This window comes from Lutra lutra, chromosome 11, assembly GCF_902655055.1.
Source record: "Lutra lutra chromosome 11, mLutLut1.2, whole genome shotgun sequence".
Classification (NCBI taxonomy): Eukaryota; Metazoa; Chordata; class Mammalia; order Carnivora; family Mustelidae; genus Lutra; species Lutra lutra.
The window spans coordinates 5,888,716-5,905,950 of record NC_062288.1 but is presented as its reverse complement, the minus strand read 5'-3'; the positions used below and the strand labels follow the sequence as shown (position 1 = coordinate 5,905,950).

The 17,235-nt window shown below is 48.9% G+C and overlaps 1 protein-coding gene across 3 annotated transcripts in view; it reads left to right on the top strand.

The window, feature by feature from the left end:
• The first annotated feature begins 9,336 nt into the window (after nt 1-9,336).
• Nucleotides 9,337-17,235, top strand: part of COBL (cordon-bleu WH2 repeat protein) — a 270,471-nt gene continuing 262,572 nt past the window's right edge. For 2 of the 3 annotated variants that reach the window (XM_047694205.1, XM_047694203.1), the window contains exon 1: nt 9,337-9,808. In XM_047694205.1, the coding sequence (XP_047550161.1) occupies nt 9,768-9,808 (41 nt within the window). In that variant the 5' untranslated portion in view covers nt 9,337-9,767. The remainder of the gene's footprint in view (nt 9,809-17,235) is intronic. The other variant, XM_047694204.1, reaches the window with a different exon arrangement.

Sequence of the window (17,235 nt, the reverse complement as noted above, 5' to 3'; positions counted from 1 at the left end):
GAAAAGGGGACTGGCAGAGCGGGAGAAGATATTTGCAACCACATATCTGATTGATAAGGGGTTAATATCCAAAGCGCACAAGAAACTCAAACGACCCAATTGCAAACAAACACACACACAAACAGAAACCAAATAACCCAATTTCTAAATGGACAAAGAACTTGACTAGACATTTTTTTTTCAAAGACGATATTTAAATAGCCCACATGTGCAAAAAAAGTTGCTCAGCATCACTCATCATCAGGGAACTACAAATCAAAACCACAATGAGATACCACTTCACACCTGTCAGAATGGCTAGTGTCAGAAAGATAAGAGATAACACGTGAAAGCGAGGGTGTGGAGAAAAAGGAGCCCTCATGCACTGTTGGTCGGGACACAGACTGGTGCATCCACTCTGGAAAACAGTATGGAGGGTCTTCAAAAACTTAAAAATAGAACCACCATATTATCCAACAATTCCACTTCTGTATATATCTAAAGGAAATTAAATTAGCCTCTTGGAGAAATAACTGTCCCGTGTTCATGGCAACATTATTTATGAGAGCCAAGGCATGGAAATACCTAAGGGTCAATTAATGGCTTAATTGGTAAAGAAAATGCAATATACACATAAAGATACAGGTTTGCAATGGAATATTACTCAGCCATAAAAAGGAAGGCAATCCTGCTGTGTGAGACAGGATGGATGGACCTTGAGGGCGTTATGCTGAGTGAAATAAGTCCCACAAAGATGAATGCTGTGTGCTCTCACTTACATGTGGAATCTAAAAAAAAAAAAAATCAAAAAACCAAAGTTATAGATACAGAGCACACTGGTGGTTGCCAGATGCTGGGTGGGGTGGGGAATGGAGGGCAAAATGGTGAAGGTGGTCGAAAGGTACAAAATTCCAGTTATAAGGTGACTAAGTCCTGGGGATGTCACGTACTGCGTGGCACCTACAGTTAGCAAAACTGGACTCTGTATTTGAGAATCTCGGGGAAGCACCTGGGGGGCTCAGTCGGTTGAGCGTCTGACTCTTGATTTGCACTCAGTTCACAATCTCAGAGTCCTGAGGTCTGGTCTCACGATGGGCTCCACGCTGGGCATGGAGTCTGCCTGAGAGTCTCTCCCTCCCTCCACCCCTCCCTGCCCTGCCTGCGCTCTGGCTCTCACGAAAAAAAGAAAGGAAAATCCCTGAGAAGAGATTGCAAAAGTTCTCAGCACAAAACAAAACAATTCTAACTATGTGAGATGTTAATTAACATTATTGTGGGGATCATTTAGCTGCATAAACATACACTGAATCATTATATTGTGCACTTTAAATATACAATATAGTTTGTCAATCCTACCTCAGTAAAGCAGGAAAATAACAAAATAAATAATGCCCAAAGACAGGAACAAATGAGAATGTTCCTGCCTCTATTCTTCGACCCTTCCGAACTCCAGGCTGCTGATAGCTTTGGGAGTTTCCCAAGGGAGATGAGTACTCCCACACACCCAGTGGCACCCCCGAGCCCCTCCTACGTCTCTCTGTCCCTTGTCGCTGCCGTTACCTTCGCTCAATTCTAACTACCGTATCTCCCATCAGTTTCCCCCGATGCCAGCTCCTTCCTTCACTGTCCACAAAGCCCTGCGGCTCAGGGGCCACTGCCTCTTGGACCTGCCAAAACCAAAAGAATCCACAGAGGTCGAGACCCAGTCAGAAACTGAAGAGTGAAACTGCATGAGGCTAAAAGCCCCCAGTCCTCCTGATGACAAAACCCTTGGTTCCTTGAGGCACTCCTCTACCATTTATAATGAGTTCCTTCTGGGAGGCGTCTCAGCTCTTCCTGACATGGGACCCTGGCAGATTACCCTGCTGTCCACCCCGCATGCCTGGACTGGCCTGATGCCAAAGATACACACAGAATGGCTGTCAGCCGAGAACCTTCCTTAATACTAAATTTGGGGGAATATAAGAATACAGAACCTGTTCCTTCCTCTTTCTTCTCCTTGGGAAATATGGCCTACACACTCACAAAAAAGATGAGATTATCACTTTGGGAATGGGGCCTTTGGTTGGGACAAGAAACCACCAATAGTCAAAACCATAAATCACAAACTGGGGAATGTCATTATATCTCATTGGTTGGATTGCCCCTGTCTCCGTCCCCCCGTTCTTGGACTATGTTAGAGAACAGAGTTTGAGCACACAGGGCAGTATGAAAGGTGATGTGTAGTGCTGCTAATCCCAGAATAACACCAGAATCGAATGAAACTGAACCGTGTGAAAGATACAGTCATACATTCTGAATCTTGAGCTGACCCCCAAACCAGAAAAGTTCTCAAAGGCCAAATCATTTATAAAGGCAGAACACACCACAGCCCAGGTCAGAAAATCCTATTTAGTCAAACGTCCAAGGATGCACGTTCTGAAGGGCTCCTATTTCCAGAAAACACTGCGAGGAATCCTAAACCCGGTTGCATCACCCCTGTGTGGGTTGACGCTGGAGGTGCAGCGTTACGTAAGTTCACAGGCTGAACATCTCAGCAGAAAGGCGAAGAGATGCTTCCTCTTCTCAGCACACGGTGGGAAAGAACCACTCTTGGTGTGAGCTCAGCCGGAGAAAAATTGTGACAGCTGCTGGCAGGAATGGAAGCTTCCCGGGGGAGTGGCAGGAGAGCCAGACTTACACACTCTCTCCATTCGCCGCTTGGCAGTGAATGGGGCACACATTTGCTGACAGGTCCTAAGTGCCGGAACTGCCTCTGTGTTGAACGGTTCAGGGGAGAAACGGGCTCTGGGCACAGAGGAAAGCAATTGTGTTTGCATAATGGCCAAGAATATAAGGTCCCGGGTAATGTCCGGGCACAGATCCTTGCTCTGTGTAATCTTGGGCGATGTAGTTAATCTCCCCAACTCTTAGTTTTTCCATTGCTGAAATGGGGACAATAGAACCTATCTTCTGGGTTGCTTTAAACATTAAATGATTAGGGTTGTTAAGAGTTCAACGTAGTGCTTGGTACCTGGTATTTGTCCTTAATGTTAACTATTAATATAGTTACTGATTTAGCCCACACATGTTGTCTGTCAAGTACACAAAGTTAGTTATTATAATTACTATTAAAGAAAGAAAAAGAGATGGGTATTTTCTGGTATGTTGGAGGGTGATCCAAAGAAATGAGCCAGGGATGGGAATGGAGGCTGATTTAGCCCACAGACTTGTGACTTTGAGACCCAGAATATGCAAATCTCTCCCAGAGGTCCTAGCCAGGAACAGCCCAGAACCTACCATATCTTGTTCATAACTCGTTCTGGGATGGTCCTATTCCCTCTTTCTCAGGTCCTATTCTGGTTCCTTTACTGCCAGAGGATTCTAGGTTTGGAGCCAAGAGGGTCCGACACCCCTCCATCCAGCCCCTGACAATAGTTTCAGAATTCCTGGGAATCAGAACCCGCCCCCTGCATTTCCTCCGAGTTTGCTAATATCTGACACTACTTTGTGGGTTCTGTCCCTTGGATTAAAGTCTGATGGATAGTCTAATGGGATTAGCCCAGACAAGGAGCAAAGAGGTTAAGCTATAACGAATTATTTTTTAAGAGGTCCTAATCAAAGAGTAAAGTGCATGGTGAGAGGGCTTGAGTCTGAGGATAAGCCCCACTAGTTCCCAAATTTTCCTGTGCTTGACCTTACCCATTAAATCACTGCTTTGGAAAAAAAAAAACAACATAGTGTAATAATCATAAAAAAGATTAATTCTCTACAATACATAATATACCTTTTTTTTTTAAGATTTTATTTATTTATTTGTCAGAGAGAGCGAGGGAGAGAGAGCGAGCACAGGCAGACAGAATGGCAGGCAGAGGCAGAGGCAGAAGCAGGTTCCCTGACGAGCAAGGAGCCGGATGCGGGACTCGATCCCAGGACGCTGGGATCATGACCTGAGCCGAAGGCAGCTGCTTAGCCAACTGAGCCACCCAGGCGTCCCCAATACATAATATACCTTTGATGAAGCAATGGCTTCTTAGATATGACATGAAATCATAAGCAACTTAAGAGAAAATAAATCAGTTGAACTTCATCAAAGGTAAGAAATTGTGTGCTTCAAAATATACCATTAAGAGTGTGAAAGAGTAGCAGTATGGGAGAAAACATTTGAAAATGATTTATATGATAAGGGACTTATGCACAAAATACGTAAGAACTCTCAACTCAAAAATATACAGACCAGGGCCCCAAGGGCGAGGAGGGGTGCTCAGTCAGTTAAGGGGTGCTCAGTCACTTAATTTTTGCTCAGGTCCTAATCTCAGGGTCATGAGATGGAGCCCTGCATCAGTCTCCATGCTGAGCGGGGAGACTGCTTGAGTTTCTCTCTCCCTCTCTCTCTGCTCCCCATCTTTCAGGCAAGCGCGTGTGCGCGTGCTCTCTCTCTCTCTCAAACAAATAAATAAATAAAATCATAAGAGTGTGAAAGAATAACTCACAGTATGGGAGAAAATATTTGCAAATCATATATATGATAAAGGACTTGTGCATAGAATACATAAAGAACTCTCAACTCAAAAACATAAAGATGAAGGACCTAATTTCCAAAACGGGCAAAAGACTTGAATCACATTTCTCCAAAGAAGGTACACAAAAAGTCGTGAAGCACCTGAGATGTTGGTTGCCGTCATTAGTCATCCAGTAATGCAAACACAAACCACACTGAGATATGACCTCACAGTAGTCGGGGTGGCTATAATCAAAGACAGACAATAACAAGTGTTGGCAAGGATGGGAAGAAATGTTGCCGGCGGGCTAGAAAATGATACAACTACTTTGGATCAGTGTGGCAGTTTCTCGAGGGGTGAAGCATGGAATTAGGCTATGACCCAGCAATTTTACTTTGGATGTACACAAAAGGGAAATCAAAATATACATCCACACAAAAACTTACGTGTGAATGTTCATAGTGGTATTATACATAGTAGACAAAAAGTGCACATCATTGAAATGTTCATCAGTCGATGACTAGAAACAAAATGTGGTCCATCCATGGAATATTACTTGGCCATAAAAAGATGAAGTATGGGGTGCCTGGGCAGCTCAGTTTGTTGGGGTCTGCCTTCAGCTCAGGTCATGATCTTGGGGTCCTGGGATCAAGTCCTGGATTGGACTCCCAGCTCAGTGGGGAGTCTGCTTCTCCCTCAGCCTCTGCCCCTCCCCCTACTTGTGCTCTCCCCCTCTCTCTCAGATAAATAAATAAAATTGTGGGGAAAAAAAGGGAATAGGCCATAACATGAATGGACCTTGAAAACATTATGCTGAGTCCAAGAAGCCATGTTGTTGTATGATTACATTTATGTAAAATATCTTGACTAGGGGAACCCAGAAAGAAGAGAGGTTGCTAGAGGGTGGCGGGAGAGAGGAAGAGGAAGAGAATGCTAATGGGTGTAAGGTTTCCATCCGGGAGGGGCTGATAAGAATGTTTGGAAATTAAGTAGTTTGGCGGTTGCACAAGTCTGCGTTTAGGCACAGAATTACAAAACCATGGAATTGTATACTGGAAAGAGGTAAATTTTATGGAATTTGAGTTGTATCTCAATAAAAATAAAGGACCCTACATAAATGTTTCTTTGAGTCACTAATGTCAGGTAAGGATCTCACATAAAATTAGTCCTGTCTAAGCTACTGAGCATTCTAAACAAACAAAAAAACAAACAAAAAAAGATATTAAGTTCTCACCCAAAGCAAACTCAAGGAAGGAGTGAGCTCTGGCCTCTCTTCCTATTCCTGTTATAAGGACGCCAGTCCTACAGAATTAGGACCTCCTTCTTATGAACTCATTGAATGTTGGTTACCTGGCAAAGGCCTTATTTCCTAATACTAGTCCCATGGAGGGTTAGGGCTTTAGCCTTTGGATTTGGGGGGACAGAATTCGGTCCATGGTACATTCGAAATAAATATCTACTTTGCCATTCAAATTGTATTGCTCGTAAGGTACACTTTGTTCCTTTTTAAAGGTACTGAAATTGTATAGTCAGGCCCAGCAAAGCCTGGCTTTGGCCCCGATTATTCCTTTTACAGAGGACATGACTGTTTTAGGAAGAAGTGCTCTGCTCTCAGCCACTTTGCTGCTGAGTGGGCCTGCCGCTACACAAAGCAGGGGTGGGGGGGTTCCCTCCATCAGCAGCCGCCACATTGCTGGGAGCCTGTTTCGGGAAGTCTGACTCCTGGGTCCTACTGTGGACCCACTGTGCCAGAATCTTCCTTTTAACAAGATCGCAGGAGTGTCCTGTGCATGTGCAACCTTGGAAAGCCCTGTGGTGGGCGAGGCTGTCCCCATCAGCGGGCAGGTTTTCTGTGAATTCTTCCCATCCTGGCCTTCCCACAGGGGAAGCTGGAGCAACTCTCAGGGTGGCCCAGGTACCCCACCTCGATGCAAGGGGGGCTGAGCGCACAAGGGGCATGGAGCACGGACAGGCTATTTCTCGCCCATAGAGAGGAGAGGTGAGGTCTGGAAGGGGAGGCAGCAGCCAAGCAGGGGCCTGGGCTCAGAGCAGGGGAAGAATGTTCCTAAAAGGGCCTCAGTCTGGTTCTCAGCAACGGTGACAGTTCCTGTTCCCCCGGTCCAGAGCCGCCAGCATGGTAGTCCAGAGTCACAGCAGGGCTGGCCAGGGACCAAGCATGGTGCCCTGAGACACAGAGCAGGCTCAGCCCAGCTCTGCGCATGAATGGGGCCAGGTGGAGCTTTCAGACAGTGAGTGCACAGGAAGGCAAGACCCACGTCACCACAGCAGCGTGCTGGAGCCGGGAGGCCTGTCTCTAACCTGGTGTTCCTGATGGGAGCCGGAAATCGGTGACCTGGGAGCATTCATATCGCAATGATTGGCAAACGCTACCAGTGGGGGCCTTTTTTTTTTTTTTTTTTTGAGCCATTTTAAAACATTTGTCAGCGCATTCTTGGATTTTTCCAACACTTGAAATAGATAATGTAGAAATAGTATCTGAAAAGGTGCTAGCTTTAGGCAAGGAAATTCAAAAGTCAGTGGGGAAGAAGCAGTAAGGAAATGAATGCCCTTGTCTGCAATCAGTGCTGTTTGCTCTAAAAGGAAGGCGGGTAAAGCAGCACAGGAGAGCCTCCTGCTCGAGGCCTCGGGGACAGTAAGAGCAGTCCTGGGGACCGCCCCCAGCCCTCTGCTTCTCAGCCTTTCCCCCTGGAAGAGCTAAGCCCCTGTCTGTCTTCTGTTTCCCCTGTGGGCTCCCTCGCCAAGATGGCTCTCTCCACACCACACACAAAGGCTGACATATGGCAAATGCGCCAAAGTATCCAGTGAACCGCCCAATTTTGAAAACACCTCTGCCCTGCTGGGTCTACTGGGATCCTCACCAGTAAGGGAATCTGTGTGGCAACACACAGAGAAATCGGACCCCTGTCTACCTGCCTCCCAGGCTCTGCACCATGCCCCCACCACTGGCCACAGGATTGCCAGGCCCGGCCTATTCGGACTCTCCACTGAGGGTCTTGGGAGCTCAGCCCTGCTCCAGCGGCAAGTCTGACTCCGTCCTCTGCCTCATTGTGACATCCCTCCCCAGACTCCACCTTCCACCCCATTCCTGACCAATGGTGCCTGATGGATTTTGAGGTCAGAGATGTCTGGTGGCCTCCAGGAATTGGTGGTTGAAGCTCAAGGCCCTTCAGGACCTTCATCCCTGGAGAGCACCTCAAACCTCAGCCTGGAGGCGGGACACTGCTTCCTTCCTTAGACAGGAACTGTCTTGCTGAGAAACTCTTCAACAGCTCTGATCCCAGTTTCAGTGCCCCCCCTCCCATCAGGTGCCTCCTGCTGGCTTTGCCAGGCCCTCAGGTTAGGAGTGATCTGTGAGCTGGATTTCCTGCTGGGGTCCTCAGCTGGGACCAGGCCCACCATCCCTGGTCCACTTCTGGGCTCTGGTTGTGCTCAGGTTGCTCTTTCCCACATGGTGTCCAGAGCAGGGATGGGGGAGGGGCGGTTCCTGATCTTGGGAAGGATCTTCTGACCCAGAAACCTAGAGGTGGAAGGAGTAGTAATGGATTCATCCACTCAGTGCAATTTCTGTGTATGGTGCACCAGTCCCCCTGGCCTGGCACTGTTCCAGAGGCTGAAGCTTCACCGAGGAAAAAAAGAGGCAAAAGGCCCAACACTCACCGAGATCACATTCTGGGGAAGAGACAGGTGACAAGCACAAAAGCAAACTGTGTACTGAGGATGGTACGTCCTTACCTATTTACATCCCATTGATATATAATGTATGCACCCATATTTATTTTTTATTTTTATGTGGGTATGCACCCATACACACACACACACACACACACACACACACACACACACTCACAGCAACATTTTATTTATAAATGTAAACAAACATAAGCAAACACAGGGGAGGCTTTCCAAGGGAGGCTTCCCTACCGAGCAGGGAGCAGAGAGCAGGAGGAAAACTGTCAAGAGAGCATCCCAGGCAGAGGCCTGCAGTGGGAAAGTGCTCAGCCATTTGGAGAATAGCCCAGAGGCTGAGCTGCTGTGTCCTGAGCTCCAAAGCCATGTGCAGAGGAAGGATCAGGGTTCCGGGAGGGCCCGCCAGCTGAGCAGCCAAGGCCCGGTGGGTCATGGCAAAGACTGTGCTCTGTATCTAGGCTGGTTGTCTCCTTTTGTCATGGAGAAAGCAGAGGCCTAGGGGTACAAAGGCTCAGGCTGGCCTGGGGATAGCTCATCCAAGCACCAGATAGGAATGGAGAATGGTTCCACCGCAGGCTCACCTGATTCTCTGTCTTCTCTGCCTGTTACTCAGGCACCTGGTTGGAACCAGGTGGAAGTGTCATTTTTGGAGGTCAGACTTTCACACTTATCCCAATCTCTTTTGTTGCTTTAGGTGGGTTCTGAGGAGTGTGGGGGTGAAGTTGGGGTAGATCAGGAAGCTGAGCTGACCTGCCCTGGGCCCAGAGTGGGCTGCCTCTGCAGGGCATTTCTGGCACAACCTCAGAGCCCCATAGACCAGCCTGGCAAACCAGAGCATGCTTACAGCAGGGACTCCTGGTAGCAAGGCTGGGCCCTGCTCCAGCCCCCATTGTTTCTGATTCCACAGGACTGGCTGGGCGCCGAATCTGCATTTCTAGCACGTTCGTTCCCAGGTGCTGCTGGTCAGGGCCCCACTTTGAGACCCACTTGGAGACCCTAGATAGCTGTTGCATGGACAAAGGTTCCGTTGGGATCCAGGGCAGAGCCAGCGACACCAGTCACTCACTTCTCATTCTCCAACCTCAGTCCTTCCCAGCCGAGACCAGGTGCTTCCCCCTCCCACAACTCCTCCCCGCCCGGGCGCGCCCCGCGCCTCCGGATCCCCCACGCCGCCCAGGCAGGGACGCACTCCCTCGCAGGGTGGAGGAGCCCGGGAGAAGCTCGGGAGGGGTGCTGCGGCGGGCGCGGTGTCGCCCCGGGGCCCAGGTGCCGCCAGCTTCTTCCCAGGACGCGCGCGGCGGGCAGGGCGGGGAGCTCCGGAGGCGCGGGCGGGCGGGGGCGGGGGCGGCGCTCCGGTGGGCGCGGCGCACCTTGCTCCCGGCGCCCCCGCCCCGCGCCGCTCCAGCCCCTCCCCGCGCGGCCCGCGCCCCCGCCCGCGACCGTTCCAGCCCCTTCCGTCCGCTCGCCCCGCCGCTGTCCTCCGCCGGCCCGCGTGGGAGGACGATGGGTCAGCGCGGAAAAAGTGAATGAGGGCGGCGGCAGCGAGTGCCTGACTCCGCCGGGCCCGGGCCCTGCGCGCGCCCCCCGCCCGCCGACTCCATGGACGCACCGCGCGCCTCGGCGGCCAAGCCCCCTACCGGGTAAGTGTCCGGGCGGCCCGGCTGCGCGCGGGCCAGGGCTCTGCTTGGGCCGGACGCCCTCGTCCGCACAGCGCGCATTCCGGGCAGGGGCACGGGCACTGGGGAGAGCCTGGGGCGCGGGCGCCCCCCCCTGCGGCCCGCAGGTCCGCGCCCGGCCACGGAAAGGGGTTGTGTACTTTGTGCGCCCGGGTCGTTGCCCAGGTAACAGTGTCAGGCCGAGGCCGTAGCACTTTCGCGCCGGTGTGTTTGCGTGCGCGCGCCCTTTTTGGGGTCCCCGCGGGCGGAGCCGTCACCGAGTCCGAGCCTTTCTCAGCCACCTCCGAGTGATCGCCCCGGGGGCCGCGAGGGCGGTGGAGACCCGACCTCGGACTCCAGTCCCGCCACTGACTTGCTGGGCGTCTGCCCCGTTGCGGTGGTCACCGCTCACCCGGCCACGGTATGCCGGACACCGTCCTTTTTCCCCGGCGAGCAAGAGGAGGTTCCGGGACCTCGCAGACGCCTGGGTCTGGCGGTCACAGGAGCGCTGTGTGTAGGGCACTGCCCTGCGGGCTTTCCTGGCCTCTGCTCCGCTCCCCAGCTTTCTTCTCTGGGGTTCCCGGGAACAGCCTGCAGGGCACCGGCTGGGACCCGACCCGAGGTGGAGACCCCAGTTTCCCAACTAAACTCTGACCATGCATCTTGCCGGCGCCCTTCTACTGGAGCCCAGACCTGTCCCGATGTCAGCTGCCATCTCCACACCTCCTGTGTAGGGTTTACACTCCATGTTCCGGTTTTACTCGCAGAGTACCTTCCCCAGTAGAAGAAAAACTATCCTGACCTTCAGCAGGACCCAGAGTCAGAGTCTGAACCGCGCACAGCAGGAGCAGGCCGCGGGGTCGCGCGCAGCCTCTGGGAACACTTGGGGCGCCCTGCCCTGCCACCCGAGAACCAGCTCACTGGCCTGGAGAGAGTGTGCTATGAGTCCTGCAAATGGAATGAGTGGTTGGGTGGGACCTGCACCTGCTTACCGAGTGGGCCCACTTTCCGCTATGGCAACTGGCCTTGAACTAGGCAGCTTTGGGGACAACTAATCTCTTTTCTTTGCAGTTGCGTCCCACTGACTCACGCTGCCCATGTTCCCATAGGCCGTTGTGTTGCCCAAGTCTGCCTAAGGTTTTTGTACTTGCCCTTTTTTTTTTTTTTTTTTACTCTCTTTAATGCCAGGAAAAAGTGAGCCAGGTTAGCAAATCAAATAATCCTGAAGCTGAGGAATGTTAAAAAGAACTTTTTTTTTTCTTTTTGCAATGCACTTAGTGGTGGTTATGTAACTCCATTTGAACAAACACATTTCCCAAAAAGAAAATAAAAGTGGGAAATCCCTTTACCTGGTAATGGGTATCCCGAAATGACAGGATTCAGAATTATCTTCCAATCTGTCACTTTGGGAATCTGTTTAATCAGCCAATTTAAGGAGACTGAAACCTTTCCTCAGTATCATCTAATATGAAGGAAATGTGAAGGTGAGAGCATTTAAGAAGCCAGCAAAACTGGATTCAGAGATTATTTGTAAAGTTCTTGCAAGGAATTTGATTGTGGAGGTGAAATGTTGAATCCCCGCTCTCTAGCCCTGGGGCTAGACCAGCAAGAGGCGAATCCCCAGCCTGGTTCTTCACACTGCTTCTCTGAGCTCTGGTTGGATTTCCTGAGTCTCCCCACCCTGCGCCCCCTCCCCAGCCCCTGGGGAACTAAGGGCCTTTGCTGTGGGTATGATAACAAAACCATGCAGTTGTTACTATCCATGCATTTAGTTCTGTCCCTCCGATCTGCTTGTTTGAACGTCTTTGTCTGAGAAATGTAGACATATTGCTTTTACTTTCTATTATTCCCAATTATTTTATCACGTGCCATAGATTTTTCTTTTATATCAAGAAAATACTGATGTGCTTATATTTTCTAGATAGGAATTACATGATTAATAAAACCGTTGTGTATTAAAATTGGAGGAAAATGATCTTGGGCTTTTGGAATATTTTATGTAACTTAGGGGCATTGCTTGCCTATCAGACAGGGCAGATTCAGACGGGGAATTTCTGGCTTTGGTACATTGTCAGTGGCCATCAAGTTCTGCTGGTTCTTCTCTGGTCTGCTCCTTCGTTGCTTGAGAATAACGCGGTGCTTGCCATGTGCTCCGGGGAAATTTGTTTTCTGTCTGATAGGGCAAGGTTCGGCTATCAAATTAAACTTGGAGCAAGCGATCCTTTTCCCACAGGGTAGCGAACTACGGATGTGATGAACGTGTTGACTGACTCTAGCGTTCCTTCTTGTGTTATGTAGAGGAGGGCTGACTGGGGAACAATAAATAAGGAGATTCCACATTAGAAAGTAAGATCTACAGAGGTCCTTCTTAAAGATCACTGAAGGGACAATCTGTTAGTGGACATAGATTGTATATCCCACTAAATTATTCATAAGTAGGTATTACTTATCTTTATTGAGTACACAAGTATACATTTTTAGTGGGATTGAAATTGTATGTTTTTAATAGTAATTTCATTAAGACAAGGATTTATGACTAACTTAACTGGGAAAAGTATCCTTGTAGGAAAGAGGCAAAAACTGACAAGCAGACTCGGTGTGACTTCTAAGGAATTTTGGAGCTCAGTTACAGTGTAATAATTGACGGAATATTCTGGAATACAAGGGAAGACACATTTCCTTTGGGTGAAGCTTTTAAATACATTTAAGTCCATGTAAGATAAACTTTGAGTTTATCTCTTTACTTTTAGTTTCCCTGTTTGAGTGTGATCTGTGATCTGGGCCGGTCGTGAGTGATAATGGAACACAGAGTTAAGCTTCCCTCTGGACTCTGTATGAATGAGACGGAGTGTTTGGGTTTGGCAGGATACTGGTTAACTTTTTTTTCTATGGAGGAAACACATAGTTCTGTAGAATAGAATAGTCTCCAGTGACACAAAATGTCAAAATTGCCAGGGCCTTTGCTCAGTGGCTGCATTCAGACGCTGTCCTTACATAAAAATCAGGGGACATTTGTTCAAGTTCGTTAAAATCTGAGCTTCACGAAGACATAACTGATGTTCATTTCTCTGCATCAATTTGTATGGCTTTCATCAAGCTGTTAGAATGAGAATTTTTTTTTTAATTAGTAGAACTGGATAATTTGAGCTTCTCCTGTCCTGTCACCACCCAGTAAAACACTATAGGAGCTGCTATCTTGATAATGACCGTGGGCTATCACAGTGACATCTTCCATTTTAACTCTGACAAGTGTACAGATGTTGCTGAAATATGTATACCATAATAAGAAAAAAGTTTAGGTTTCTAGCCTTTTTTTTTTTAAAGGTTTCTAGGCTTTTGCCTGACATGTTTGCAATCTTTAAAATGATAGTCTGATTATTTGTGGCATTGAACTTTTCCCATTTAACTTAAAAGTTGTTACTTGTGAGCAAAACTTTTGGTTGACAGTACAGTTAAGACTGCAAAAGTTAGGTGGTGTTGGGTGTAATCTGGAAAGTAGGCCCAGGAGTCTTATTCTTTTGTACTTGTAATTTTTCTGAATAAGTTTGAGGAGTTGGACACTCCTCTGTGACAATATCAAATGAACTTTGGGCTTTTTAATATTTCCTCAATGGCTGCATAAGGATGATAAAGCTAAATTAGGATTTAAATTGGGAATGTAGATATTTGTACCATGTTGCTCCTCTCCTACCTGCTGGACCTGCAACCCCTCGTCTGCTCTCTGCGTGGCCTTTTCCTGGCCAGCCAGGGCCGGTGATCACTGGAAAGGCAGCGTGACAGCCCTACACCCACACAGGCCTGTGTTCCAGCAGCCGGGACCTTGGAAGCGAATCCCAACTTGAGTGCATCCAAGAGCCGTCATAGTTCTTAAGAAAACAGTGATTACAGGCTACGTCTACACACTGTCATAAGCAGTTTGGGTTTCTAGGACTTCCGTGCTTTGTTATTAATCGTAAAACTGAATTTTATAATTGGTTGGAAAGTTTAAGCAGTGAGCAGAAGTATTTGATACCACAGTCGTGTACAGACCAAGGACAGGCGGATTTCAAAGACAGAAACGTTTGGTTGTGATTTAGGCTTCAACTAAGTGAAAGCATGTAGTAGAGACTTAATGTCTTTATTATGTGACATGTCCCTACACCCTTTTGGTCTCTCCCAGTCCACATTTAACCAGGGGTTCTCTGGCTTTTATGTGTTGGTTCATTTTACTGAATGCGGTTTTTCATTTACTTTGTACTTGAACAACAGATTTTATGTATCTCTTCATCTTTGTGCTTTTTCTCTACTGAACATGTTTGATATCGAATTATATTGTTGATATATGGATGATAACGCCTTTTTTCCGTTTTAGGATTTTCACTTATTTAGGCAAATTTTAAATTTTGGCTCCGCCCATGTTATACCTTCGCTTTCTCATTTTACTGTGTCACCAGAGTGTTTACTGTTCAGGGCCACTTGCTGGCTCTCAGCACTCGAGTGGGTGGCAGCGTTGACTCATGTCACTTTTCCTTCATGTTCCCACTGGCTTTATTTTGCACCTGTCTCTTCTTGTGATAGCATTCATTTTTTTTGCCCGTGTATGTAGACTTTGATTTCATTTGCTTTATACGAGCTAATGATCGCACTTGTTTTCAAGACCTAACAGTGTTGATTTGAGAGTACATTTTGCTGTACAAAAAGACTTCCTGCCGCCTGCCTCAGGGGTGTCCCTGCGCTTCTGCATAAGCCACTCTGGAGACAGCTCGCTTCCCAGCTAGGAGATACTTTGTGGCCTCTGGGGTTTCTACAGGCTTCCATCTGGTTTCCTAATTAGGTGGTGAGCTGTTGCTTGCCAAGACCATATTTTCTACAGGTCATGTCCAATTAGAAAAAATTCCACAGCCAAAAACATTTCCAATAAAAAAAAAAAAAAAAAAAGAAAGAAAAAACTTTTCAAGCGACCATTAAAATGCATTTCATTTGGGTGCATTTGATTAGATTCCCATACCACAAATACTTTTGCACAAACAGTTTTGTAGATTCATTCACCAATTCCACCAAACCAAGCAATGCCTTTCCACGAGACACAGCGTGGTTCGGACCAATCCTTCAAGTCCTTGTCCTTTTTCACAAAAAAGTGATACACACCCCCCAGACGGCCTGATACGTCAGGGGTCCTAGTTCATGGGTTCCTACCCCACCCCTCCCTTTTCCTTCTGTGACCCAGGAACCCAGATGAGGAACCATTGTCTCCAGGACACCAAGCTGTCCTCTTTCCTGAGGACAAATGTGGACATGCTCGTACCCTCACCGGGCGCCGGGGATAGGGTCACGGCCAGGCGGACCTAATCAGTCGTGCCTCTGCTTAGTCAGTCATCCTGTTGGACTCTCTCCTACCAAAGACTGATAGGCAGGGTTGGGGCCGGGGAGGACACTGGCTCAGAAGTAGGAAGACTTGGGTCCTGGGACCAGTCATGTAAGATTCAGCGAACCTTTGGTAGCAGGGCCTGCAGGCTGGGTCCCGATCGATGTAGGCTCCGGCCCGGTTCCCGGTCCGGCACGTCTAACCACCGTGCCTGAGGGATGTGTGTCTGTGTCCGGTACTACAGCTGCCCAGCGTTTGAAAGGAAGAGCTGAGTTTCTCACCTTCTTTAATTTTCATTAATTTAAACGTAAAGCGTCGCGTGTGGCCAGTGGCATCTTAGTGGACTGAGCAGCTCCAGCTTCTGTTTTGTCACTGTCCCTGTGTCCTTCCCGAACCTTCCTACCTTATCCTACTTTGCCTCTCCTCCTGGCCTGTGGGAGTCTTGTCTCCTTGCCCAGATGACTCCTGCTCATCCTTCCAGCCCCTGCTAGGAGCTCCAGCCGTGGCTTCCAGACTCTCCTCTGGGCTCCGTCTCTCCTGCCACTGTCCGCTCTTCCTTCTGGAAACCCTTACATGGAGTCAGGGTTTTCCATCTGCTGGTCTCCAACCCACTGAACTGTGAGTGGCTCAGAGGCGGGGACGTTGCTCTGTGAGTGTTGGGTCATGAATCTGTGTCACAGGACGTGGCACACAGCTAGGACAAGGTTCGCAAGCTCTGCTTCCCATCCGTCAGGGGAGGGTGCCGGATAAGATGATCTCAAGACCCACGTGAGCTCCAAAGTCATAGGATTTGACGTGCTCCCAGAGATCCTAAATCCCTCCTTGAAACTGCCGCTTAATCTTGTTTTTGCCAGACTCTGTGACAGCAGACAGATCAGTTGTCAATGAAATATTCCAGACGGATAGGCTCCGACCCGCTTGCCAGCTGTGCAGACCTGTTCTTTGCAGACCCGGGAGGTGTTAGGTGTCTTATTTTGAGGAACATAAAGTATTAGACACCCCACAGCGATAGTGGCTAAAGGAGGGGATGATTTTTCCCTCGCCCGTAAGTCAGAGTCCACATTGGTGTTTCAGGGCTGGTATTGCCCTCCCTGTCCCCAATTAATACTGTTGAAATCCTCACCTCCAAGGTGGTGGTGCTGGGGAGCGGGACTCTGGGAGGTGCTCAGGTCACGAAGGCACCATTGGGATTAGTGCCTCCTAAGAGACCCCTGAGCTCCCACAGCCCTTCCACCATCCGAGGACCCAGCGAGAAGCCCAAAGCACAGAAGGGGGCACTCACCACACCTCGCAGGCACCTTGACCTTGGACTTCCAGTCTCCAGGGCTGTGAGCAGTAAACTTTTGCTGTTTATAAGCCGCCCAGATGCCGGCATTTTTTGAGAGCAGCCTGAACGGACTGAGAGGAGGTGCCGATCCCGGGGGACGTGCTTCTCTCCATCCCCTTGCTGTGCCGTTTTCAGGGACTCACCCAGACCTGCTGCAGCCCAGCCCCAGAGTGATGATGGAAGGGTGGGGGGTCGTGTCCTGTGCTTTAGAGTCTGACCCAAAAGTTGCACATTTCCCTTCCCTCCTATCTGCTGACCCAATCTGGTTTCTTGTTTGTTTGTTTGTTTGTTTATTGTGGTAAGCTTTACATAGGGTAGCGTTTACTGTTTGTACACTTCAGTGACATCATGTGCGTTCACGCTGGTGTCCAGTCATTCCCCTCCAGAACTCCTTCTTCCCAAAGTGAAACTGTATCCATTAAACCCTGACTGCCCGCACTCCTGTCCCCAGCCCCCTGCTGCCACCATTATACTTTCTGTGCCTGTGGATGTGACTCCTCTAGGGACCTTGTATGGATCACAGGGTCATTTTGTGACTGGCTTGTCTCAATGTCCTCAAGGTCCCTCTGTGTCATGGCGTGTGTCGGGATGTCCTTCCTTCTTAAGGCCAGTCGATACTCCATAATGGGTGTTTCCCATGTGTTTATTGCTACACCTACCGGTAGACACTTTTGCTTGTACCTTTCGGCTCCTGTGACCAATGCTGCCATGGACATGGGTGTGCAAGCAACCGTCCCTGCT